The sequence below is a fragment of the Urocitellus parryii genome, chromosome 14 (assembly GCF_045843805.1).
Source record: "Urocitellus parryii isolate mUroPar1 chromosome 14, mUroPar1.hap1, whole genome shotgun sequence".
In the NCBI taxonomy this organism is placed as follows: domain Eukaryota; kingdom Metazoa; phylum Chordata; class Mammalia; order Rodentia; family Sciuridae; genus Urocitellus; species Urocitellus parryii.
The window spans coordinates 2,994,820-3,022,749 of NC_135544.1; the positions used below are offsets into that span (position 1 = coordinate 2,994,820).

At 42.0% G+C, this 27,930-nt stretch overlaps 3 protein-coding genes and 4 pseudogenes across 3 annotated transcripts; all 7 read right to left on the reverse strand.

Annotated features, from left to right (window-relative positions):
• Positions 1-3,009: 3,009 nt before the first annotated feature.
• Positions 3,010-4,714, reverse strand: LOC144250206 (3'-5' RNA nuclease TATDN2 pseudogene; annotated as a pseudogene).
• A 564-nt stretch (positions 4,715-5,278) lies between these two features.
• LOC144250207 (3'-5' RNA nuclease TATDN2 pseudogene) lies at positions 5,279-6,002 on the reverse strand (annotated as a pseudogene).
• A 416-nt stretch (positions 6,003-6,418) lies between these two features.
• Positions 6,419-8,002, reverse strand: LOC144250208 (ubiquitin carboxyl-terminal hydrolase 17-like protein 6). The gene has a single exon (XM_077792706.1). The coding sequence runs from the start codon at positions 8,000-8,002 to the stop codon at positions 6,419-6,421; it is 1,584 nt and encodes a 527-aa protein (XP_077648832.1).
• An 8,975-nt stretch (positions 8,003-16,977) lies between these two features.
• Positions 16,978-18,682, reverse strand: LOC144250209 (3'-5' RNA nuclease TATDN2 pseudogene; annotated as a pseudogene).
• A 564-nt stretch (positions 18,683-19,246) lies between these two features.
• Positions 19,247-19,970, reverse strand: LOC144250210 (3'-5' RNA nuclease TATDN2 pseudogene; annotated as a pseudogene).
• Positions 19,971-20,386: 416 nt separating this feature from the next.
• On the reverse strand, positions 20,387-21,970 carry LOC144250211 (ubiquitin carboxyl-terminal hydrolase 17-like protein 6). Its single transcript, XM_077792708.1, has one exon. It carries the CDS (start codon positions 21,968-21,970, stop codon positions 20,387-20,389), a length of 1,584 nt encoding a protein of 527 aa, XP_077648834.1.
• A 573-nt stretch (positions 21,971-22,543) lies between these two features.
• LOC144250212 (uncharacterized) lies at positions 22,544-27,067 on the reverse strand. Its single transcript, XM_077792709.1, has 3 exons — positions 27,044-27,067; positions 22,748-23,207; positions 22,544-22,671 (listed from the first exon to the last, which is right to left on the reverse strand). Exons 1-3 carry the CDS (start codon positions 27,065-27,067, stop codon positions 22,544-22,546), a joined length of 612 nt encoding a protein of 203 aa, XP_077648835.1.
• Between the last annotated feature and the right edge of the window lie 863 nt (positions 27,068-27,930).

A 27,930-nucleotide genomic window follows, 5' to 3' on the forward strand; every position in this document is an offset into this window, starting at 1 on the left:
TGGGCATTTTAAATAATAATAATAATAATATTTTAAGGTATACACTTTATGTTAGCCTCCCAAAATAAGTAAGACTGGAGGCTACAAAGAAGGATTCTCAGACAGAAATGCCTGATAACTATAAAAAGAGACTATCAAGAGGAGCTGCCAGAGACAGAAGTTTTTAGTTTAAGGCCTACAGATATTCCTAACCTACACAGGTAGGCTTCGTGTTTGCTAGTATGATTATCCAGCCCTGAGTAACAGAATTAAAGGTTTCCCTATTAGACACAGAGCTCATACTAGTAAAAGAATTTTGCAAGATCAGATGACATTAAATTATTAAACTGTATCTTATGGGGAAGGACATCTGTAACACTAAAAGTTAAATGTTATGCTTATAGTCCTGATAACTGGGAAGGTAAAAGCCTGGTGAGGGAACTTCTATACAGTGACACGTTCCAGCTGCTGCAACATTACTCAGTACTCAGTACTCATGGTTTTTGTTTCTCTCATAGAAGCACCATCCCCAGATGTGACTTTACAACCTGTTCCTCCCCAACCAGACTTCAAACCGAACCGACTTCTAAAAGGCAACTCATGTCCCTCACGCCGTGCCCCCTCACGTCACCCTCTCTCAGCTCAAAAGAAGCCAAAATGAGTGACGCCTCTCTTCTTACAACAATGGAGCCAAAAATAAATAGATTATCAATATAAGTAATTAATTAAGTCAGGTAAAATCAGGGAGACCGGTTTTGGGTGAGTTCTAAAAATTTGGAGACTGTTACCTGAAGGATTAAAATTCTCTCAGTGCTCTTCCCCTACCCTATCAAAGATTTGAAAGGGACACATCAGAAAAGGGGGGAATGATAGACCCAACCTTTCTTAAAATTGGGCATCTCGCCATAAAACCATGAAAAGATAATTTTGGCTTTACTATAAATTACTGCAAATTCTGAACCTACTTGGAATGCCTGCCCGTGCCCTGAACTCACCCAGGTCCGGTTTTCCCTGACCAGATAACAACCCTTTCCTAAACCTTAGTGACGCCTCATAAATTCTGGCCTTCCCTGGCCGGACAATGACCCTCTCTGAGTCTCTAAGATCTCCATAAATTCTGATGCCGGGGCCAGCAAAAATGTAAACTTGTGTTATGCTCCTCAGAGTGCTGTTATCTGTAACCCCCCCCCCCTTTGTGTAACTTTTGGGCTATAAAACTGGGCCACAAAGAAGCCTCGGGGCTGTCTTGCTCCCGCTGTTTTGGGAGGGAAAGGCAGCCCGGCCGGTCGAAATAATAAGCTTGCTTTAATTTGATTTTAATTGGAGTCAGTGGTCTTTTCTTGCGTCCTGGTCTAACAGACACTGTGAGAAACACAGGAAAGCAGAGATGAGAGAACATTTAACTCATAGGAGGAATTGCTATACTTTCTCATTTTGTTGACTTTTTCTGAAGGGTTCCACCAGTTATCACAAAGGATCAATTTGGAATAAGACTCAGGAAGTTCAGGATGAGGAATACAGGTAAATTCTGAAGGTATAGAGGTGGGAGGTTTTGAGAGCTGGAAATGACTAATGTTGATGAATAGACAACTAGAACATTTTAAAAATCTCAGTTCCCCTGTGTAGATAACTAGTAAACCACAGTGCAATGGAATAAACTAGAGGTATGTTAGACAAGAGAGTGACATTACTTGTGGATCTATTTTTACATATTTATTTGTTTATTTAGCTACTAGAAATTGACCCAAAGAAGCTTTACCACTGAGCCACAACCCCAGTCCTTTCTTTTATTTTGAGAAAGGGTTTTGTAAAATGCTGATGGTCTCACTAACTTCCTGAGGCAGGCCTCAAACTTGCAGCCCTCCTGCCTCAGCCTCCTGAGTTCCTGAGATTAAAGGTGTGCACCACCAACTCCAGTTAATGTGCATGTATTTATTTCAAACACCAAGTTGGAGTATGAAGCAGTATATTGGAAATACTACATAAAATTGCATTCAGTTTTCAAATGTGTCTGTGTGTATATATATATATATATATATATATATATATATATATATATATATCTCACAATGTTTTAATATGCATAAATGTCAAGCAATAAGTTTCAAAGTATTTTAGAAATGTTTGGATCATGATTGGATCAGATGTGATTGGATCCTATTGACTAGATTGAGAGTGCTATCATGTGACTTTGAAAGGTGATCTCATCAAACTGCCTTTCTAGAGCCATTGTATGTAGATTGAGTGATAGATTCTCCTTAAATTGGTCTAGTGCTTCAGTGAAACAAATCATCTAAAACATGTTCACTTTTCTTTTTTATTTAATTTGTAATAATAAGCATGTCAATCAAATAAATTAGAGATTTCAATTCAGGAAATGACAAACTTGATGATGATATAAATTAGGTTATTAAAATCTCAAAATCCAGCTCTATTATATTTCTTTTCTTAATGTGAATGGGAAGGGATAGGGGCTTCTATTAAATATTCCTGAAAATATACACAATTAACCTTAATTGGATAAAAGAAGGTTAGATATATTTCCCAAGTACATATTTTACAAATTATATTATGGAGATTTGACATAAAATACTTAGAAATACAGAAAAAACAACATAGATAAAATATAAGAATTTTAAATTTTAAATAAAATTCAGATAGTTCAGAGAATAACGATAAATATGAGTGGGAAATTACTATGTACCTGAAAATTAAGCAGTTGATCAAATTATGGTATATGACCCACATTTGTGTTAAAGGCATTTAAATTTATAATGACTTAATTCAGCTGTGAAAACATCTGCTCCTGGACCTTTTTTTTTTTTTCTTCAGAGTAACCAATACAATTTTGTTTACAAAAAACCATGAGCCTCCTCTTATTTTGATTTTTAATTTTTCAGAGTGAAGGAGAATGATCTTTACACACTTCTTTGCACTTTCCAAATATTCTGCAATGGGCGTATTTCACCTTGAAAACAAAACAACACCCAAAGTTGATTACTTCCCAAGAAGGAAAGATTCATGCTGATGTCAGTCAGGAGAAGTCACAAAGTGCCTCTCCTCCCTGGTCCCCAGGCATACTGGAGACCTGGAGTGCAGCTCGCTGCCTGGATTCCTTCCCCAGTACTCCAAAACTGAACGAAACAAACATCATGGCCAAATGATAAGAAATGGCTTATAAAGCAGTTAACAAATGACATCCACAGAAACTTTTAGGAATTATATTTGTTAGCTCTAGAAGTAGAAAAACCTTACATCTAAAAAAAAGAGACAAGCTGACCACAGAGACCGAGGTTATCTTGCCCTGCTGTGGGACGGGCGAGGTGCACTATTAAGAGCAATCCCAGCCCATTGACCCAAAGACTATGACCTGGGGTCCCCCAAGGCCTGCAACAGACTTCTATTGGCTCCCACTATAATAAGGTGCAAAATCTGGGTGACAGCTGAAGACCCCCCAGACCAGATCCTCCTTCAGCATCTGCTCCCACAGGCAGACTGTCAGTGTCCCAGTGTCCCAGAAGTCAGAGATGCAGCCCTGGAGGTGAGGAAAGAGCTGCTGTAAATTTTTCTGAAACTTGTAAAGGTCCCCTTGAAAGAGAACTTGGAGTACAGCATGGCCAAGTGGCACTGAGTGTCAATAAAGTCCTGCTTCAGGCTGGGCTCCCCAGGTCCCTGTGTCAGGGAGCTAGATGCCTGTCTGCCACAGGGAAGAGGTGGAGTCTCCGCTCAGAATGTCCTTTTCTCCTTCACTTCTTCTAGGGAGCTTCTGCACACCTGCAGGGAATGGGAATTCTGGGTCTCTGGAGGTGCTCTGGGAGCTCACTGAGGAGCTGGGGGATAATCACTTAGGAGGCTGTGGCTGCTTGTCCCAGCCTGGGCTGTGTCCTGGCTGCTGCCCACAGAGGGGTGGCCAGGAGTCTTGGGCTGCTGGCCCTGTAGCTGGTGTAGTCACACCAAGGACTTCTGTACGAATGAGGGGTACATGTTGTAGTCAGTGGAGAGGGAAGAAGGCTCTGGAACTGCTGAGCACTTCAGGGAGACAGGCTCCTCCTGAGAGAGTCTGACCCTGGAGACTCGTCCACGTCACACCAGTGGCCTCCTCATGGAGGGTGTTCCATCACCACCTTCCTATATGAATGCTTTTGGATTTCTCAACCCACTTTTCAATGTTGGAGCCATCCAAAAATTCTAGCAGGGGAGAGGTGCCGGAGTCCTGCCCTAGCGGGTTCCAGGGAGTCCTGAAGGATGAGTGGCGTCGGCGAAAAGATGAGACAGGAGTCGTTCCATTGCAGCAATCTCCAGAGAGAGAGCTAAAGCAGCTTTCTCTGGGTCCCCTTTTATTACAATTTTTCTCATCATTATAGATTCACAATACGTCATTAATTATATAATTTAAAACTTTGCCAAGACATGACATTTCCTTAACCATGATTGAGGGTACATTAATTTACATTTTTCCAGGATATGACCTTCAGTTATATAATTATTAAAAGTACAGAATCATTAATAAAATATGTCACTAATTTACATTTTTCAGATTTTCCCAAGATTTACTATTTTTCCCAAGATATGTTATTTTCTTATTAACTAATGCCAAACTACATAACCAGACTCTAAGTCTCCTAACCAATCATTAACCTAAAGTACACTTGTACTTTATTTTTAATCTAAAATTCCCATCTAAAAAAGTCCCTTTAAATCTTATATCTAAAATATCCTAAAGTTTACGAATCATCCTTAAAACATATCAGAAACCTATACAACTAAAGACTTAAGAATTTCTAAACTTAAGAATCTAAATAAGATAATATTTCTAACATTATTCTAAGACTGTGTCTTATAAAGCTATTTTAATTAATTCCTAAATTTATTCTCATAAAACTGGTTGAGCTGCTTTCTCAAAGAGTTTCTTTGATTCTCAGTCAAGGTGCACTAGTTCTCCTGACCTTTCAGAGAATGATTGTTGTCCATTATTAGGCTTGTCCACAATGTACTAAGATAGAAGAATAGCCTTCTACGTTGTCCTTGATATGCTGAGGGGTAGTAGAACAGCCTCCAAGGCATGAACTACCTGATATGTTCTAGCCATCTGAAATTTAATTTGTTTGGCATTTAACATACTCATGCCTCCTGTGAGAAACATAAGCATGAAAATGCAAAGTCCCAATTACATAAAAAAGGGTCTCATGGTTTCGGTTACCCACCAACCAGTGTGGCTTTGCCAGCAATCATCCTCACTGTGACCCTGTCAAGAGAGTGGGAGAGCAGCTTTGCCAACATTTTTCTCACTGTGACCCTGTCAAGACAGTGAGTGGGGGATCGCCTTCACCACAGAGGGCTTGTCAATGACTGTCCTTGGGTCACCAAGTGACTCCTAAGGAGGTTCCTCCCGAGGGTCCACAATCACTCTGGTGTCACAGAACCTGCTCCTGTCAGGCTGTTCCTCCTGGGCTCTGACCTCTGGGGGCAAGTCTTTCTCTTTCTGACAAGTGACCTTGATGCTCAGGGCTGGTCCTTCCATATGGTTGGGACACACTTCTGGGCTGGGCTTCACCCTAGGGGTGGCAGCTTCTTTCCTTCTGGGCACTGCATTTCCCTAGGATGTCCTGTGGAGCCTTCAGGGAGATCAGCTTGGAGTCCTGGTCCCAAGCCTATTCCAGCTGCTTTTCTGGGCTTCGTTTGGTCCTTCCATCCCATCCTTCTGACCTTCAGCTTCAGCTGCAAATTCAGAGTTCATGGAGTTAGGAGAAGTATCTTTGGAATCAACCCTAAGGCTGCAGGCTTCTTCCTCTAGAAAAGCCATTTCTTCTAGGGAGGCATTCACAGGGCACATACACAATCCCTTGGACAAAAGAAGGCCCAATGCTCCTAATTAGGCAGCCTTTGGGAGTGGCCCTGCCCACACCTGGAGCACAGGAAGAAGAGGAAGGAGAGGCGAGGGAGGTTAGGAGCAGAGTTAGAAGAGGAGGAGAAGGATTTCTGCAGTGGGATGAGTTCCTGGATAACCGCATGGACATCCTCATGACCTTTCAGGTGCCTGGGGCTGCTGCCCCCTCAGGGACGCGATGCAGGGCTGTGAGCTGGCAGCTGGAGAGTGCCACGTCCCTGGGCTCTGCAGGCAGCTGAGCTTGTTGGGACAACCTTCTGCAGTGGTACTTGACCTTGAACTGCTTGGATGCCACGGGCACCTTTCCCTCTTTCCACGGCCCATCCACCACAGTTCTCAAGGTTTCAGAGATGCCATGGCACTTTGGAGAAGTCCCAATGATTGGAGACTGACTAAAGGCTTTGGTTTGACTCCCAAAGCCACAACTGGATCCCGTGATCACCCAGGCTTCTGTTTGCACTCCTCTACTTCAGGGAACTCAAAGCACTCCAGGGACTGCTAAGTACTTACCATTAGTTTGCGGTACAAAGGCCTTCACAGTGTCCTGGATTGCTAGACCACAATTACTGTCCTCTTGCCCTGCTTGTTCTTCTTCTTGTTGGCTCTGGGCCTTCCTGCAAGACACGGGAGTTGGCCAGTGTTCACCAAATCCTCACGTATGCTGTACTTGGTATCCTTGCTCTGCTTGTATGTTTCCTGCTTATCCATTATGTTCTCCTTTTCTCTGTGTTTTGACTGGTGAATCACAACAACATTGGGAGGCAGAGTGAATTCCACTTTCCTGAGGTTGAATTCAGACTTTGGTCGGTTCTGTTCTTGGAGAAATTTCCACTGATCCAAGGTGATTTCTCCAGTAGCTGTATCCTCCAAGCGCTCTTCTGGCTCTAGTGCTTTGCTATAGGAGTCTCCTTGGAGCTCTCCTTGGGTGGCTCTCAAGATTGTGTCCTCAGGCCCAAGAGCTATTGTTTCCCTGCCCAGGGACACACTCCCATTGTCAGTTTCAAGTTCACTCTTCTGGACATAAAAGAGGACATAGGCACGCTGACTCAGGACACAAGCAATGTCACAGGCCACTACCTTAGCATCGTCCATTTTGTACCACTGGCCATTGCCAGCTTTTATATAACAATAGTAGTGTCCACTGCGACAAGTCACCCCGGCATGGACCAGCACAGCATAGAGGGCATACACCAGTGGGCCTCTGCCCTGCTGAGACATGTATGGCTGCATGTCAAGGCACTCAGGATAGCGCACGTGCTTAGCAATTTTTTCCCCTGTGAGATCCGAGAACCGTTTCAATACCAGCATAAGAACGTTTGGTGCCTTCTGCAGGGTCAGGGTCTTGCAGGCTGGCCTCTTCTTCTGACAGACACCACACTGGTAGGCGTTCTCCCCTTCCAGCCACTCGGGCTTCACCAAGTGCTCCAGTGCATGCTGCACACTGGGAGCTGCCGTGATGTCTAGCATAATGTCCAGGTAGGGGTCAAAAGTGTCTGAAATGCCACAGCAGTGGAGACACTTGATTTGAGATCGCCAGCACCCTCCAAATATCTGGCGCATGAGGGTAGGGTCCTTGGAGTGAGCACCTGGCTGCTTGTGCCCACGCAGACATGCTTCCTGCATGGCATGGAGAGTAAAGAGCAGAAATTCATGGGCATCTTCTTGCCGGGAAGTGTGGAAGCCGTCAACCAAAGCAGGCAGGGGCCGAATGACATCCCCAGGGTGGCGGAGAGCCCGTGTCACGTGGGCTTGCATCACACACAGCATGCAGACCCTGTGACGAGGACAGCGTTGGCAGTGCTCCTGGGACAGCATGTAGTTGGCCAGAGGAGGTGTATATGTCAGGCACTGTAGGGCTGCATTCACGTAGCAAGTGTTTCCCATGTTCTGCAGCCCAGCACCAGCTGCCGACCGTCTCTGCCAGTTCAGACAAAGTTTCCCTCTAGGAGCCAGCAGTGGCCCCACAGGAGCTGAATTCTTATTTAAGTGTGCATCAGGGCAAGGTGACAACGATGACTCTGCAGGTAGAGAAGGACCCAAATAGACTTTAGCATCAGCTGCATTTGATGAACATTCAGGTTTTATACAGTCATGAAACTGAGACTCACCTCCGCAGTGGAGTGAAGCTGCCTCCATGTCTCCAGGACCAGTAACCACCAGGTTTCCCTGCTGAATCTCCAGAGGAGAGAGCTTCTCCTTCGGAGCCGGCCTTCAAATGACAGCCCGGTCCATGTTTTCAGTCTTTTATGGCTCAGCCTCCTGACCACACCCACTAACTTCCTGCCAGATCCACCAATCACCTGCAAGCACTGAATTGGAATAGGGATTTGGGTGTGGTCAGTTCACTTCCTGGAGAGACTGGTTGACTCTTTTCCCTGTTTGTGGATCTCAGGAGGTTTTTGTTGTTGTTGTTGTTGTTGTTTTGTTTTGTTTTGTGTTTGAAAGAGACAGAGAGAGAGAGAGAGAATTTTAATATTTATTTTTTTTCATTGTTCGGTGGACACAGCATCTTTATTTTATTTTTATGTGGTGGCAGGGATCGAACCCAGCACCAGGCACAGGCCAGGCAAGTGCTGTTACCACTTTAGCCACAACCCCAGCCCAAGGAGTATTTTTATAACCATATGTCATAAGCATCTTGAGGCGTGCACATATTCATACTGGCAATATCTCAATTAAAATGTTTTTACTTATTAAAATATATATGTATTAATAAACTTTTAAGCCACTTTTCTGAGAAAAAGATGATCGACTGAAGGCTTTCCCACACACAGGGCATTTGTATGGTTTCTCTCCAGTATGTGTTTTCTCATGGTGTCTCAGGCATGTACTGAAAGCTTTTCCACGTAGGTGACATTGTATTGTTTGTCTCCAATGTGTGTTTTCTCATGTTGTCTATGCCAGATGATAGACTGAAGGCTTTCCCACGTACACCACATATATATGGTTTCTCACCAGTGTGGATTCTCTGATGTGGTTTAAGGTAACAAGATTGACTAGAGGATTTCCCACACAGGTGGCATTGATAGGGTTTCTCTCTAGTGAGTGTTCTCTGATGAAGTTTAAGGTAGCATGTTTGACTAAAGGATTTCTCACATAATTGACATTGATATGGTTTCTCTCCCATGTGGGTTATCTGATGACGACGAAGGTGAACTGATTTGCTGAAGGCTTTCCCACACACATGGCATTTGTATGGTTTCTCTCCTGTGTGGATTTTATCACGCATTTGAAGGTTGTATAATTTACAAAAAGCTTTCCCACACCGATGACATCTGTATAGTTTCTCTCCAGTATGGACTTTCTCATGCATTTTAAGGTTGTAAGACTTGCTGAAGGCTTTCCCACACACGTGGCATTCATTTTTTTCTCTCTAAATAGGGTATTGTTCTAATTGTAATTCATGTTGAACTGAGAAAATGAGTACAATTTAACTGACTACCATGAATTTGTTTATCTTGACATGATAGACCCAACCTTTCTTAAAATTGGGCATCTCGCCATAAAACCATGAAAAGATAATTTCGGCTTTACTATAAATTACTGCAAATTCTGAACCTACTTGGAATGCCTGCCCGTGCCCTGAACTCACCCAGGTCCGGTTTTCCCTGACCAGATAACAACCCTTTCCTAAACCTTAGTGACGCCTCATAAATTCTGGCCTTCCCTGGCCGGACAATGACCCTCTCTGAGTCTCTAAGATCTCCATAAATTCTGATGCCGGGGCCAGCAAAAATGTAAACTTGTGTTATGCTCCTCAGAGTGCTGTTATCTGTAACCCCCCCCCCCTTTGTGTAACTTTTGGGCTATAAAACTGGGCCACAAAGAAGCCTCGGGGCTGTCTTGCTCCCGCTGTTTTGGGAGGGAAAGGCAGCCCGGCCGGTCGAAATAATAAGCTTGCTTTAATTTGATTTTAATTGGAGTCAGTGGTCTTTTCTTGCGTCCTGGTCTAACATTTTTTAGGCCCCAGTGAGATGACCCTGCCCGGCCAGACCACAAGAGCAGACTGCTGGAAATTCTGAAGCCGGCCTTCGCTCCAGGGCTCCGGGCTGGAGAGCCACTCTAGGGGGTGCGCAACTTGAGACGTTCCAAGGCCTCGGAGTGAGCCTTCGTCCCCGGAGCACTGCAGTGAACTGCCGCACTAAAACTATCAGCAAGCACCTGGGGGAGGAGGCCTCCATAGGTAAGTGGCGCCTTTATAACAACTGATATCCGGTTAAGGGAGATCTCTTCTGATGACAGAGAGGTGGCCTGGCGAGGCTCACATATACTCCTGTCCGGACAGTAACGAGAAATCGTTCTGTCTTCTGTTCTGTTCTGTAGGGAATTCCTCTGGAAGGGTAGAGAGGTGCCGACGGGCACGCACGCGCTCCTACCCCGGAGCTTTGGCAAGACGTTGCATTGCTCTTCTGTTTTTCTGTTTCGGCGCTGGGTTTCTGTTTTCTTGTGTTTTGTTCTGTGTTCTATATGTTTTTTGTTTGTTTTTGTGTGTTTCGTTGTGTGATTTCTGTGGTAAAAACTTAAGGATACTGGATATGAAAATGGGTAATAAAGCAAGTCAGCCTGACACCCCTTTGGACTGTGTTTTAAAGAACTGCGATGAACTTTACCCCCCTCTGTTAAGCAGGAGGAGAGAAGCCCCTAGCTGGCTGCTTGAAGCACCTCCAGTGCAGAGGGCAATGCCTGCTGGGGACCTAAGAACTGAGTATCTCCCAGGTAAACAAGTGAGACTCCTTTAAAACCCCTTGTCCCTCCGGATCAAGAGAGTCACAACCTTTGGGCAGAGTCCCAGGTGTTTCTCCTTTGTTAGCAAAGCAATAAAACTCCCTTTTTCTTTTTCTCAAAACCCTGTCCTCGTTATTAAATTGGCATTAATTGGCTCTAAGGTCAGGCATCGAACTTTCAGTTACAAATTTTGATATCACCGCCCCCCCCCCTGAACTTTTTGAGAACTGACTACTGAAATGTTAAGAGATGGAGTGTGCTTGAGGTGGAATCCTGTAAGTAAAAGGAGGGACTGAGGGACTCCCAGCAGCTGCCAAAGCCCTGTTGCTTCGGGGATTCCCTCCTTCCTTCCCTGTACTGTAAGGATTATGCCACCTCTATCTTCTTGAAAAGAGAAAAAGAAAAAGGAGACACTTAATGCAGTAAAGTCGCCATGGAGACCCTTGATTTTATATTTCAGGTTGCCCCTCTGTGAAAACATCTGGTCCCCTTGTGGGGACATCTATGGTGCCACTGGTGTAGGAGATTTTTCTCTTATCTGCTCTGTTTTAAATGGTTTCTGTCTGTCAGCCATAGTCTGGAGCTCCTCTCTGTCTGTCCTGTGTCTTTGTTTCTGACCCTTTAAGACATGTGCAATAGTGTGTTGATATTATAAATTGTTTCTTGGGAATGATCTTGGCTGAATGTGTGTCTAAAAGATGATGTTTTATTGTAACAATGTGGTATCTGAATGGGTTTTTGATGCATTGCACAATGCTGCAGTTAAAAGTTGGGATTAGGTAATTGTTTAGTTTATGATTTCAGATAAGTCATTCCAGAGAACTTAAATACTTAGGATGGAAAACTAAAGAACTCTACTTCCAAGTTGGCAAGTAACTTCCTAATCATTCAGTCTTTTTTTCACCAATTTCGAATTGGGTAGCCTGGGAAAATGCTACTGTGTGTACCAGTGCATTAATTTGGACAAGGATAGTAAATCATAGTATGGTATCTGTTGACAAAACAAGATGTAAAGATATAAAATTTTGTGAATTGTATCTTAAACTTGTATCATAATTTTCAACATTCGAACCTGAAAATTATGACTTATAGTTAAAATGCCTTAGGCCTGAGGTGTCTGCTCAGAATAGCAGTTTTTTCCCTGCTCCTTCAGACCTCAGCCAGGACTTATGTTGAAATGCAAATGAAAGAAGCCTGCAAGCTCAGTAGGAGACTGATCTGAGACCTAAGAAAAAGAAAAAGTAAATTGTATGGTATTTACTAATTACTGGCCAGTCATTTTTACTAGGACTCTTGTTTTTTTCCTTAGATTCTGTATTTTTTTGAGCTCATGATTTTGACCCTACAGACCTAGGTTAATGTTTTTCTGATCAGTCCTATCTTTGACCAACTGTGGAGTTTTTGAAACATTGCAATGGAGATTTCACCTGCGAAAAGTTACTAAGGCCTTTACTATTGTTATGTGTGCACACTTGTGTTATGTGTTATATGTCTATATATATATGTGATATACAAATTAACATATATAAGGAGCGCTCATAAAAACAAATTAAAAAAATGGATCCAAAGATCTTTAATTCATGTGATTTAAATGGTTCAATTTAAATTGGATAAACAGATAAAAATAAATGTCTTTAAAATTTAAGCTTACAAGTTTTCCTAGGTGTTCAAAAAACTCATAAAATATTAATGTCTATAAAATGTCTAATATGCCTTGGTTCTAGGACTTTTCCTTCAACAACAAAAAAAATGGTTTACACTGTTCAATACATTTGTCTAATATTTTGATAAAATAAGTAAAGTAAATTTGATATGGGATTACTCATTCATGAGTACTTTTGTTAGATATCTGATTGATTTACTAAGGTCTGTATAAGATTGTAAAAATCAGTCATGTGTTAAAGAGACAAAAATTTGTTAAAACATAAGTTTACCAACAACATTGTGTTTATTAAGTTTTATTTTTTCCTAGAGCAAGCAACCATAAAGTTAAACAACTGGTTAAATAAGAACTGTTATTTTAGAGCATTGTACTGCCATTTCTTTAAAAGCTAAACTTGGTTAATGTAGAAACATCAATGTAATTGTGATGCTATTAATGTGCTCATATCTTCCAGGTATACAAGTCTGTAAGGTAGAAACTTTGAAAGAGCATTATATCAAGCTGGTGTTCAGAAGTTGTATGGTAAAAAATATATTGGGGATTTATTTACCTGTTATCAATAAGATATGTAAAGTTTTGTTACTTCTTACATTGGGGAACAATTTAAATGTATTCTTAAGTTAATGAGAGCCTAATCTATGTAAAGGTTAAAAACTTTCAGCCTTTCTTTAATTCATGTTTTAAATGTGATATCATATGGTGTTAGCTAATGTTCATGTGACCTCAAACAATTTATGTAAACTTTGTAAAATGATAATTAAAAATACAAAGATCAGCTTTAGAACTAAAACACTTAAGATTTATAAAGAGCCTTGCTTTACCTGAGATGAGGCTCTGTGTCCCATCTTACTACATGTGAGAATGACTATGAAAACAGTAGGCCAGATTTTAGTTCATTTAAAGTTATGTTCAAAAGTTTGGTTTTTTTTTGTTGTTGTTGTTTTTTTTCTGTCAAGATTACTAGGATCTCAAACAGGGGATATAATGTATAACTCAGCCAAAAATTCAGGGTAGCTGTTACACGAACTAAGTGTTTTTACTCTTGTTAATTTTATTTTGTAATTTCCTTATAAGTGATCTAAAGATTCCCTGTTAGTGTTTTACAGAAGTGTTGCTTTAAGAACACAACATGGGTTAGTTCGAGATAATAAGCCATCACCTACAAGACAGATAGGATAATACAGATCCCAATTAATAAAAAGATGAATAATTATAAAGTTATAGACATCAAAGCCCAGTACCCTTAATATAAGGCTGTTAAAATTTATTTGCTGGATGTTTAAGATTAAGTTTTAAAATTAAAGTTAAATTAAAAGGGCCAGAAAAACCAATATTTGGCTCTTGCCCTCTGAGTCAGTCTGAATTCAGGGAACAGGGGACTTCTCTAAAGAGCTTTGCAACTCTGGGCCACATAACCTCCCGATCAGGGAGACTAATGAGACCACTGGAGAACAGAAAGCCAATCAGTGCATTTGCTATGAAGAGGAGAGTCATCAGAGAAGGGAGACATCCCTGGTGCTTCTGAGGGAAGCCACATGGTCAAGCAAGATCTAGACCCATCCTAGCGCAAATGGCACTAGCAGAACTGAGAAGTTTCCCCAGGAATGACTCCCATAAAAGCTCAGCTGACTGTTAACAATAGATAGAAACAAAAGCCAGTTTGACTGCTTCATCTTAAACACTTAGCAAAGACATTAAAACCAAAATACAGCCATTCCTGGGCATTTTAAATAATAATAATAATAATATTTTAAGGTATACACTTTATGTTAGCCTCCCAAAATAAGTAAGACTGGAGGCTACAAAGAAGGATTCTCAGACAGAAATGCCTGATAACTATAAAAAGAGACTATCAAGAGGAGCTGCCAGAGACAGAAGTTTTTAGTTTAAGGCCTACAGATATTCCTAACCTACACAGGTAGGCTTCGTGTTTGCTAGTATGATTATCCAGCCCTGAGTAACAGAATTAAAGGTTTCCCTATTAGACACAGAGCTCATACTAGTAAAAGAATTTTGCAAGATCAGATGACATTAAATTATTAAACTGTATCTTATGGGGAAGGACATCTGTAACACTAAAAGTTAAATGTTATGCTTATAGTCCTGATAACTGGGAAGGTAAAAGCCTGGTGAGGGAACTTCTATACAGTGACACGTTCCAGCTGCTGCAACATTACTCAGTACTCAGTACTCATGGTTTTTGTTTCTCTCATAGAAGCACCATCCCCAGATGTGACTTTACAACCTGTTCCTCCCCAACCAGACTTCAAACCGAACCGACTTCTAAAAGGCAACTCATGTCCCTCACGCCGTGCCCCCTCACGTCACCCTCTCTCAGCTCAAAAGAAGCCAAAATGAGTGACGCCTCTCTTCTTACAACAATGGAGCCAAAAATAAATAGATTATCAATATAAGTAATTAATTAAGTCAGGTAAAATCAGGGAGACCGGTTTTGGGTGAGTTCTAAAAATTTGGAGACTGTTACCTGAAGGATTAAAATTCTCTCAGTGCTCTTCCCCTACCCTATCAAAGATTTGAAAGGGACACATCAGAAAAGGGGGGAATGATAGACCCAACCTTTCTTAAAATTGGGCATCTCGCCATAAAACCATGAAAAGATAATTTTGGCTTTACTATAAATTACTGCAAATTCTGAACCTACTTGGAATGCCTGCCCGTGCCCTGAACTCACCCAGGTCCGGTTTTCCCTGACCAGATAACAACCCTTTCCTAAACCTTAGTGACGCCTCATAAATTCTGGCCTTCCCTGGCCGGACAATGACCCTCTCTGAGTCTCTAAGATCTCCATAAATTCTGATGCCGGGGCCAGCAAAAATGTAAACTTGTGTTATGCTCCTCAGAGTGCTGTTATCTGTAACCCCCCCCCCCTTTGTGTAACTTTTGGGCTATAAAACTGGGCCACAAAGAAGCCTCGGGGCTGTCTTGCTCCCGCTGTTTTGGGAGGGAAAGGCAGCCCGGCCGGTCGAAATAATAAGCTTGCTTTAATTTGATTTTAATTGGAGTCAGTGGTCTTTTCTTGCGTCCTGGTCTAACAGACACTGTGAGAAACACAGGAAAGCAGAGATGAGAGAACATTTAACTCATAGGAGGAATTGCTATACTTTCTCATTTTGTTGACTTTTTCTGAAGGGTTCCACCAGTTATCACAAAGGATCAATTTGGAATAAGACTCAGGAAGTTCAGGATGAGGAATACAGGTAAATTCTGAAGGTATAGAGGTGGGAGGTTTTGAGAGCTGGAAATGACTAATGTTGATGAATAGACAACTAGAACATTTTAAAAATCTCAGTTCCCCTGTGTAGATAACTAGTAAACCACAGTGCAATGGAATAAACTAGAGGTATGTTAGACAAGAGAGTGACATTACTTGTGGATCTATTTTTACATATTTATTTGTTTATTTAGCTACTAGAAATTGACCCAAAGAAGCTTTACCACTGAGCCACAACCCCAGTCCTTTCTTTTATTTTGAGAAAGGGTTTTGTAAAATGCTGATGGTCTCACTAACTTCCTGAGGCAGGCCTCAAACTTGCAGCCCTCCTGCCTCAGCCTCCTGAGTTCCTGAGATTAAAGGTGTGCACCACCAACTCCAGTTAATGTGCATGTATTTATTTCAAACACCAAGTTGGAGTATGAAGCAGTATATTGGAAATACTACATAAAATTGCATTCAGTTTTCAAATGTGTCTGTGTGTATATATATATATATATATATATATATATATATATATATATCTCACAATGTTTTAATATGCATAAATGTCAAGCAATAAGTTTCAAAGTATTTTAGAAATGTTTGGATCATGATTGGATCAGATGTGATTGGATCCTATTGACTAGATTGAGAGTGCTATCATGTGACTTTGAAAGGTGATCTCATCAAACTGCCTTTCTAGAGCCATTGTATGTAGATTGAGTGATAGATTCTCCTTAAATTGGTCTAGTGCTTCAGTGAAACAAATCATCTAAAACATGTTCACTTTTCTTTTTTATTTAATTTGTAATAATAAGCATGTCAATCAAATAAATTAGAGATTTCAATTCAGGAAATGACAAACTTGATGATGATATAAATTAGGTTATTAAAATCTCAAAATCCAGCTCTATTATATTTCTTTTCTTAATGTGAATGGGAAGGGATAGGGGCTTCTATTAAATATTCCTGAAAATATACACAATTAACCTTAATTGGATAAAAGAAGGTTAGATATATTTCCCAAGTACATATTTTACAAATTATATTATGGAGATTTGACATAAAATACTTAGAAATACAGAAAAAACAACATAGATAAAATATAAGAATTTTAAATTTTAAATAAAATTCAGATAGTTCAGAGAATAACGATAAATATGAGTGGGAAATTACTATGTACCTGAAAATTAAGCAGTTGATCAAATTATGGTATATGACCCACATTTGTGTTAAAGGCATTTAAATTTATAATGACTTAATTCAGCTGTGAAAACATCTGCTCCTGGACCTTTTTTTTTTTTTCTTCAGAGTAACCAATACAATTTTGTTTACAAAAAACCATGAGCCTCCTCTTATTTTGATTTTTAATTTTTCAGAGTGAAGGAGAATGATCTTTACACACTTCTTTGCACTTTCCAAATATTCTGCAATGGGCGTATTTCACCTTGAAAACAAAACAACACCCAAAGTTGATTACTTCCCAAGAAGGAAAGATTCATGCTGATGTCAGTCAGGAGAAGTCACAAAGTGCCTCTCCTCCCTGGTCCCCAGGCATACTGGGGACCTGGAGTGCAGCTCGCTGCCTGGATTCCTTCCCCAGTACTCCAAAACTGAACGAAACAAACATCATGGCCAAATGATAAGAAATGGCTTATAAAGCAGTTAACAAATGACATCCACAGAAACTTTTAGGAATTATATTTGTTAGCTCTAGAAGTAGAAAAACCTTACATCTAAAAAAAAGAGACAAGCTGACCACAGAGACCGAGGTTATCTTGCCCTGCTGTGGGACGGGCGAGGTGCACTATTAAGAGCAATCCCAGCCCATTGACCCAAAGACTATGACCTGGGGTCCCCCAAGGCCTGCAACAGACTTCTATTGGCTCCCACTATAATAAGGTGCAAAATCTGGGTGACAGCTGAAGACCCCCCAGACCAGATCCTCCTTCAGCATCTGCTCCCACAGGCAGACTGTCAGTGTCCCAGTGTCCCAGAAGTCAGAGATGCAGCCCTGGAGGTGAGGAAAGAGCTGCTGTAAATTTTTCTGAAACTTGTAAAGGTCCCCTTGAAAGAGAACTTGGAGTACAGCATGGCCAAGTGGCACTGAGTGTCAATAAAGTCCTGCTTCAGGCTGGGCTCCCCAGGTCCCTGTGTCAGGGAGCTAGATGCCTGTCTGCCACAGGGAAGAGGTGGAGTCTCCGCTCAGAATGTCCTTTTCTCCTTCACTTCTTCTAGGGAGCTTCTGCACACCTGCAGGGAATGGGAATTCTGGGTCTCTGGAGGTGCTCTGGGAGCTCACTGAGGAGCTGGGGGATAATCACTTAGGAGGCTGTGGCTGCTTGTCCCAGCCTGGGCTGTGTCCTGGCTGCTGCCCACAGAGGGGTGGCCAGGAGTCTTGGGCTGCTGGCCCTGTAGCTGGTGTAGTCACACCAAGGACTTCTGTACGAATGAGGGGTACATGTTGTAGTCAGTGGAGAGGGAAGAAGGCTCTGGAACTGCTGAGCACTTCAGGGAGACAGGCTCCTCCTGAGAGAGTCTGACCCTGGAGACTCGTCCACGTCACACCAGTGGCCTCCTCATGGAGGGTGTTCCATCACCACCTTCCTATATGAATGCTTTTGGATTTCTCAACCCACTTTTCAATGTTGGAGCCATCCAAAAATTCTAGCAGGGGAGAGGTGCCGGAGTCCTGCCCTAGCGGGTTCCAGGGAGTCCTGAAGGATGAGTGGCGTCGGCGAAAAGATGAGACAGGAGTCGTTCCATTGCAGCAATCTCCAGAGAGAGAGCTAAAGCAGCTTTCTCTGGGTCCCCTTTTATTACAATTTTTCTCATCATTATAGATTCACAATACGTCATTAATTATATAATTTAAAACTTTGCCAAGACATGACATTTCCTTAACCATGATTGAGGGTACATTAATTTACATTTTTCCAGGATATGACCTTCAGTTATATAATTATTAAAAGTACAGAATCATTAATAAAATATGTCACTAATTTACATTTTTCAGATTTTCCCAAGATTTACTATTTTTCCCAAGATATGTTATTTTCTTATTAACTAATGCCAAACTACATAACCAGACTCTAAGTCTCCTAACCAATCATTAACCTAAAGTACACTTGTACTTTATTTTTAATCTAAAATTCCCATCTAAAAAAGTCCCTTTAAATCTTATATCTAAAATATCCTAAAGTTTACGAATCATCCTTAAAACATATCAGAAACCTATACAACTAAAGACTTAAGAATTTCTAAACTTAAGAATCTAAATAAGATAATATTTCTAACATTATTCTAAGACTGTGTCTTATAAAGCTATTTTAATTAATTCCTAAATTTATTCTCATAAAACTGGTTGAGCTGCTTTCTCAAAGAGTTTCTTTGTTTCTCAGTCAAGGTGCACTAGTTCTCCTGACCTTTCAGAGAATGATTGTTGTCCGTTATTAGGCTTGTCCACAATGTACTAAGATAGAAGAATAGCCTTCTACGTTGTCCTTGATATGCTGAGGGGTAGTAGAACAGCCTCCAAGGCATGAACTACCTGATATGTTCTAGCCATCTGAAATTTAATTTGTTTGGCATTTAACATACTCATGCCTCCTGTGAGAAACATAAGCATGAAAATGCAAAGTCCCAATTACATAAAAAAGGGTCTCATGGTTTCGGTTACCCACCAACCAGTGTGGCTTTGCCAGCAATCATCCTCACTGTGACCCTGTCAAGAGAGTGGGAGAGCAGCTTTGCCAACATTTTTCTCACTGTGACCCTGTCAAGACAGTGAGTGGGGGATCGTCTTCACCACAGAGGGCTTGTCAATGACTGTCCTTGGGTCACCAAGTGACTCCTAAGGAGGTTCCTCCCGAGGGTCCACAATCACTCTGGTGTCACAGAACCTGCTCCTGTCAGGCTGTTCCTCCTGGGCTCTGACCTCTGGGGGCAAGTCTTTCTCTTTCTGACAAGTGACCTTGATGCTCAGGGCTGGTCCTTCCATATGGTTGGGACACACTTCTGGGCTGGGCTTCACCCTAGGGGTGGCAGCTTCTTTCCTTCTGGGCACTGCATTTCCCTAGGATGTCCTGTGGAGCCTTCAGGGAGATCAGCTTGGAGTCCTGGTCCCAAGCCTATTCCAGCTGCTTTTCTGGGCTTCGTTTGGTCCTTCCATCCCATCCTTCTGACCTTCAGCTTCAGCTGCAAATTCAGAGTTCATGGAGTTAGGAGAAGTATCTTTGGAATCAACCCTAAGGCTGCAGGCTTCTTCCTCTAGAAAAGCCATTTCTTCTAGGGAGGCATTCACAGGGCACATACACAATCCCTTGGACAAAAGAAGGCCCAATGCTCCTAATTAGGCAGCCTTTGGGAGTGGCCCTGCCCACACCTGGAGCACAGGAAGAAGAGGAAGGAGAGGCGAGGGAGGTTAGGAGCAGAGTTAGAAGAGGAGGAGAAGGATTTCTGCAGTGGGATGAGTTCCTGGATAACCGCATGGACATCCTCATGACCTTTCAGGTGCCTGGGGCTGCTGCCCCCTCAGGGACGCGATGCAGGGCTGTGAGCTGGCAGCTGGAGAGTGCCACGTCCCTGGGCTCTGCAGGCAGCTGAGCTTGTTGGGACAACCTTCTGCAGTGGTACTTGACCTTGAACTGCTTGGATGCCACGGGCACCTTTCCCTCTTTCCACGGCCCATCCACCACAGTTCTCAAGGTTTCAGAGATGCCATGGCACTTTGGAGAAGTCCCAATGATTGGAGACTGACTAAAGGCTTTGGTTTGACTCCCAAAGCCACAACTGGATCCCGTGATCACCCAGGCTTCTGTTTGCACTCCTCTACTTCAGGGAACTCAAAGCACTCCAGGGACTGCTAAGTACTTACCATTAGTTTGCGGTACAAAGGCCTTCACAGTGTCCTGGATTGCTAGACCACAATTACTGTCCTCTTGCCCTGCTTGTTCTTCTTCTTGTTGGCTCTGGGCCTTCCTGCAAGACACGGGAGTTGGCCAGTGTTCACCAAATCCTCACGTATGCTGTACTTGGTATCCTTGCTCTGCTTGTATGTTTCCTGCTTATCCATTATGTTCTCCTTTTCTCTGTGTTTTGACTGGTGAATCACAACAACATTGGGAGGCAGAGTGAATTCCACTTTCCTGAGGTTGAATTCAGACTTTGGTCGGTTCTGTTCTTGGAGAAATTTCCACTGATCCAAGGTGATTTCTCCAGTAGCTGTATCCTCCAAGCGCTCTTCTGGCTCTAGTGCTTTGCTATAGGAGTCTCCTTGGAGCTCTCCTTGGGTGGCTCTCAAGATTGTGTCCTCAGGCCCAAGAGCTATTGTTTCCCTGCCCAGGGACACACTCCCATTGTCAGTTTCAAGTTCACTCTTCTGGACATAAAAGAGGACATAGGCACGCTGACTCAGGACACAAGCAATGTCACAGGCCACTACCTTAGCATCGTCCATTTTGTACCACTGGCCATTGCCAGCTTTTATATAACAATAGTAGTGTCCACTGCGACAAGTCACCCCGGCATGGACCAGCACAGCATAGAGGGCATACACCAGTGGGCCTCTGCCCTGCTGAGACATGTATGGCTGCATGTCAAGGCACTCAGGATAGCGCACGTGCTTAGCAATTTTTTCCCCTGTGAGATCCGAGAACCGTTTCAATACCAGCATAAGAACGTTTGGTGCCTTCTGCAGGGTCAGGGTCTTGCAGGCTGGCCTCTTCTTCTGACAGACACCACACTGGTAGGCGTTCTCCCCTTCCAGCCACTCGGGCTTCACCAAGTGCTCCAGTGCATGCTGCACACTGGGAGCTGCCGTGATGTCTAGCATAATGTCCAGGTAGGGGTCAAAAGTGTCTGAAATGCCACAGCAGTGGAGACACTTGATTTGAGATCGCCAGCACCCTCCAAATATCTGGCGCATGAGGGTAGGGTCCTTGGAGTGAGCACCTGGCTGCTTGTGCCCACGCAGACATGCTTCCTGCATGGCATGGAGAGTAAAGAGCAGAAATTCATGGGCATCTTCTTGCCGGGAAGTGTGGAAGCCGTCAACCAAAGCAGGCAGGGGCCGAATGACATCCCCAGGGTGGCGGAGAGCCCGTGTCACGTGGGCTTGCATCACACACAGCATGCAGACCCTGTGACGAGGACAGCGTTGGCAGTGCTCCTGGGACAGCATGTAGTTGGCCAGAGGAGGTGTATATGTCAGGCACTGTAGGGCTGCATTCACGTAGCAAGTGTTTCCCATGTTCTGCAGCCCAGCACCAGCTGCCGACCGTCTCTGCCAGTTCAGACAAAGTTTCCCTCTAGGAGCCAGCAGTGGCCCCACAGGAGCTGAATTCTTATTTAAGTGTGCATCAGGGCAAGGTGACAACGATGACTCTGCAGGTAGAGAAGGACCCAAATAGACTTTAGCATCAGCTGCATTTGATGAACATTCAGGTTTTATACAGTCATGAAACTGAGACTCACCTCCGCAGTGGAGTGAAGCTGCCTCCATGTCTCCAGGACCAGTAACCACCAGGTTTCCCTGCTGAATCTCCAGAGGAGAGAGCTTCTCCTTCGGAGCCGGCCTTCAAATGACAGCCGGGTCCATGTTTTCAGTCTTTTATGGCTCAGCCTCCTGACCACACCCACTAACTTCCTGCCAGATCCACCAATCACCTGCAAGCACTGAATTGGAAAAGGGATTTGGGTGTGGTCAGTTCACTTCCTGGAGAGACTGGTTGACTCTTTTCCCTGTTTGTGGATCTCAGGAGGTTTTTGTTGTTGTTGTTGTTGTTGTTTTGTTTTGTTTTGTGTTTGAAAGAGACAGAGAGAGAGAGAGAGAATTTTAATATTTATTTTTTTTCATTGTTCGGTGGACACAGCATCTTTATTTTATTTTTATGTGGTGGCAGGGATCGAACCCAGCACCAGGCACAGGCCAGGCAAGTGCTGTTACCACTTTAGCCACAACCCCAGCCCAAGGAGTATTTTTATAACCATATGTCATAAGCATCTTGAGGCGTGCACATATTCATACTGGCAATATCTCAATTAAAATGTTTTTACTTATTAAAATATATATGTATTAATAAACTTTTAAGCCACTTTTCTGAGAAAAAGATGATCGACTGAAGGCTTTCCCACACACAGGGCATTTGTATGGTTTCTCTCCAGTATGTGTTTTCTCATGGTGTCTCAGGCATGTACTGAAAGCTTTTCCACGTAGGTGACATTGTATTGTTTGTCTCCAATGTGTGTTTTCTCATGTTGTCTATGCCAGATGATAGACTGAAGGCTTTCCCACGTACACCACATATATATGGTTTCTCACCAGTGTGGATTCTCTGATGTGGTTTAAGGTAACAAGATTGACTAGAGGATTTCCCACACAGGTGGCATTGATAGGGTTTCTCTCTAGTGAGTGTTCTCTGATGAAGTTTAAGGTAGCATGTTTGACTAAAGGATTTCTCACATAATTGACATTGATATGGTTTCTCTCCCATGTGGGTTATCTGATGACGACGAAGGTGAACTGATTTGCTGAAGGCTTTCCCACACACATGGCATTTGTATGGTTTCTCTCCTGTGTGGATTTTATCACGCATTTGAAGGTTGTATAATTTACAAAAAGCTTTCCCACACCGATGACATCTGTATAGTTTCTCTCCAGTATGGACTTTCTCATGCATTTTAAGGTTGTAAGACTTGCTGAAGGCTTTCCCACACACGTGGCATTCATTTTTTTCTCTCTAAATAGGGTATTGTTCTAATTGTAATTCATGTTGAACTGAGAAAATGAGTACAATTTAACTGACTACCATGAATTTGTTTATCTTGACATGATAGACCCAACCTTTCTTAAAATTGGGCATCTCGCCATAAAACCATGAAAAGATAATTTCGGCTTTACTATAAATTACTGCAAATTCTGAACCTACTTGGAATGCCTGCCCGTGCCCTGAACTCACCCAGGTCCGGTTTTCCCTGACCAGATAACAACCCTTTCCTAAACCTTAGTGACGCCTCATAAATTCTGGCCTTCCCTGGCCGGACAATGACCCTCTCTGAGTCTCTAAGATCTCCATAAATTCTGATGCCGGGGCCAGCAAAAATGTAAACTTGTGTTATGCTCCTCAGAGTGCTGTTATCTGTAACCCCCCCCCCCTTTGTGTAACTTTTGGGCTATAAAACTGGGCCACAAAGAAGCCTCGGGGCTGTCTTGCTCCCGCTGTTTTGGGAGGGAAAGGCAGCCCGGCCGGTCGAAATAATAAGCTTGCTTTAATTTGATTTTAATTGGAGTCAGTGGTCTTTTCTTGCGTCCTGGTCTAACATTTTTTAGGCCCCAGTGAGATGACCCTGCCCGGCCAGACCACAAGAGCAGACTGCTGGAAATTCTGAAGCCGGCCTTCGCTCCAGGGCTCCGGGCTGGAGAGCCACTCTAGGGGGTGCGCAACTTGAGACGTTCCAAGGCCTCGGAGTGAGCCTTCGTCCCCGGAGCACTGCAGTGAACTGCCGCACTAAAACTATCAGCAAGCACCTGGGGGAGGAGGCCTCCATAGGTAAGTGGCGCCTTTATAACAACTGATATCCGGTTAAGGGAGATCTCTTCTGATGACAGAGAGGTGGCCTGGCGAGGCTCACATATACTCCTGTCCGGACAGTAACGAGAAATCGTTCTGTCTTCTGTTCTGTTCTGTAGGGAATTCCTCTGGAAGGGTAGAGAGGTGCCGACGGGCACGCACGCGCTCCTACCCCGGAGCTTTGGCAAGACGTTGCATTGCTCTTCTGTTTTTCTGTTTCGGCGCTGGGTTTCTGTTTTCTTGTGTTTTGTTCTGTGTTCTATATGTTTTTTGTTTGTTTTTGTGTGTTTCGTTGTGTGATTTCTGTGGTAAAAACTTAAGGATACTGGATATGAAAATGGGTAATAAAGCAAGTCAGCCTGACACCCCTTTGGACTGTGTTTTAAAGAACTGCGATGAACTTTACCCCCCTCTGTTAAGCAGGAGGAGAGAAGCCCCTAGCTGGCTGCTTGAAGCACCTCCAGTGCAGAGGGCAATGCCTGCTGGGGACCTAAGAACTGAGTATCTCCCAGGTAAACAAGTGAGACTCCTTTAAAACCCCTTGTCCCTCCGGATCAAGAGAGTCACAACCTTTGGGCAGAGTCCCAGGTGTTTCTCCTTTGTTAGCAAAGCAATAAAACTCCCTTTTTCTTTTTCTCAAAACCCTGTCCTCGTTATTAAATTGGCATTAATTGGCTCTAAGGTCAGGCATCGAACTTTCAGTTACAAATTTTGATATCACCGCCCCCCCCCCTGAACTTTTTGAGAACTGACTACTGAAATGTTAAGAGATGGAGTGTGCTTGAGGTGGAATCCTGTAAGTAAAAGGAGGGACTGAGGGACTCCCAGCAGCTGCCAAAGCCCTGTTGCTTCGGGGATTCCCTCCTTCCTTCCCTGTACTGTAAGGATTATGCCACCTCTATCTTCTTGAAAAGAGAAAAAGAAAAAGGAGACACTTAATGCAGTAAAGTCGCCATGGAGACCCTTGATTTTATATTTCAGGTTGCCCCTCTGTGAAAACATCTGGTCCCCTTGTGGGGACATCTATGGTGCCACTGGTGTAGGAGATTTTTCTCTTATCTGCTCTGTTTTAAATGGTTTCTGTCTGTCAGCCATAGTCTGGAGCTCCTCTCTGTCTGTCCTGTGTCTTTGTTTCTGACCCTTTAAGACATGTGCAATAGTGTGTTGATATTATAAATTGTTTCTTGGGAATGATCTTGGCTGAATGTGTGTCTAAAAGATGATGTTTTATTGTAACAATGTGGTATCTGAATGGGTTTTTGATGCATTGCACAATGCTGCAGTTAAAAGTTGGGATTAGGTAATTGTTTAGTTTATGATTTCAGATAAGTCATTCCAGAGAACTTAAATACTTAGGATGGAAAACTAAAGAACTCTACTTCCAAGTTGGCAAGTAACTTCCTAATCATTCAGTCTTTTTTTCACCAATTTCGAATTGGGTAGCCTGGGAAAATGCTACTGTGTGTACCAGTGCATTAATTTGGACAAGGATAGTAAATCATAGTATGGTATCTGTTGACAAAACAAGATGTAAAGATATAAAATTTTGTGAATTGTATCTTAAACTTGTATCATAATTTTCAACATTCGAACCTGAAAATTATGACTTATAGTTAAAATGCCTTAGGCCTGAGGTGTCTGCTCAGAATAGCAGTTTTTTCCCTGCTCCTTCAGACCTCAGCCAGGACTTATGTTGAAATGCAAATGAAAGAAGCCTGCAAGCTCAGTAGGAGACTGATCTGAGACCTAAGAAAAAGAAAAAGTAAATTGTATGGTATTTACTAATTACTGGCCAGTCATTTTTACTAGGACTCTTGTTTTTTTCCTTAGATTCTGTATTTTTTTGAGCTCATGATTTTGACCCTACAGACCTAGGTTAATGTTTTTCTGATCAGTCCTATCTTTGACCAACTGTGGAGTTTTTGAAACATTGCAATGGAGATTTCACCTGCGAAAAGTTACTAAGGCCTTTACTATTGTTATGTGTGCACACTTGTGTTATGTGTTATATGTCTATATATATATGTGATATACAAATTAACATATATAAGGAGCGCTCATAAAAACAAATTAAAAAAATGGATCCAAAGATCTTTAATTCATGTGATTTAAATGGTTCAATTTAAATTGGATAAACAGATAAAAATAAATGTCTTTAAAATTTAAGCTTACAAGTTTTCCTAGGTGTTCAAAAAACTCATAAAATATTAATGTCTATAAAATGTCTAATATGCCTTGGTTCTAGGACTTTTCCTTCAACAACAAAAAAAATGGTTTACACTGTTCAATACATTTGTCTAATATTTTGATAAAATAAGTAAAGTAAATTTGATATGGGATTACTCATTCATGAGTACTTTTGTTAGATATCTGATTGATTTACTAAGGTCTGTATAAGATTGTAAAAATCAGTCATGTGTTAAAGAGACAAAAATTTGTTAAAACATAAGTTTACCAACAACATTGTGTTTATTAAGTTTTATTTTTTCCTAGAGCAAGCAACCATAAAGTTAAACAACTGGTTAAATAAGAACTGTTATTTTAGAGCATTGTACTGCCATTTCTTTAAAAGCTAAACTTGGTTAATGTAGAAACATCAATGTAATTGTGATGCTATTAATGTGCTCATATCTTCCAGGTATACAAGTCTGTAAGGTAGAAACTTTGAAAGAGCATTATATCAAGCTGGTGTTCAGAAGTTGTATGGTAAAAAATATATTGGGGATTTATTTACCTGTTATCAATAAGATATGTAAAGTTTTGTTACTTCTTACATTGGGGAACAATTTAAATGTATTCTTAAGTTAATGAGAGCCTAATCTATGTAAAGGTTAAAAACTTTCAGCCTTTCTTTAATTCATGTTTTAAATGTGATATCATATGGTGTTAGCTAATGTTCATGTGACCTCAAACAATTTATGTAAACTTTGTAAAATGATAATTAAAAATACAAAGATCAGCTTTAGAACTAAAACACTTAAGATTTATAAAGAGCCTTGCTTTACCTGAGATGAGGCTCTGTGTCCCATCTTACTACATGTGAGAATGACTATGAAAACAGTAGGCCAGATTTTAGTTCATTTAAAGTTATGTTCAAAAGTTTGGTTTTTTTTTGTTGTTGTTGTTTTTTTTCTGTCAAGATTACTAGGATCTCAAACAGGGGATATAATGTATAACTCAGCCAAAAATTCAGGGTAGCTGTTACACGAACTAAGTGTTTTTACTCTTGTTAATTTTATTTTGTAATTTCCTTATAAGTGATCTAAAGATTCCCTGTTAGTGTTTTACAGAAGTGTTGCTTTAAGAACACAACATGGGTTAGTTCGAGATAATAAGCCATCACCTACAAGACAGATAGGATAATACAGATCCCAATTAATAAAAAGATGAATAATTATAAAGTTATAGACATCAAAGCCCAGTACCCTTAATATAAGGCTGTTAAAATTTATTTGCTGGATGTTTAAGATTAAGTTTTAAAATTAAAGTTAAATTAAAAGGGCCAGAAAAACCAATATTTGGCTCTTGCCCTCTGAGTCAGTCTGAATTCAGGGAACAGGGGACTTCTCTAAAGAGCTTTGCAACTCTGGGCCACATAACCTCCCGATCAGGGAGACTAATGAGACCACTGGAGAACAGAAAGCCAATCAGTGCATTTGCTATGAAGAGGAGAGTCATCAGAGAAGGGAGACATCCCTGGTGCTTCTGAGGGAAGCCACATGGTCAAGCAAGATCTAGACCCATCCTAGCGCAAATGGCACTAGCAGAACTGAGAAGTTTCCCCAGGAATGACTCCCATAAAAGCTCAGCTGACTGTTAACAATAGATAGAAACAAAAGCCAGTTTGACTGCTTCATCTTAAACACTTAGCAAAGACATTAAAACCAAAATA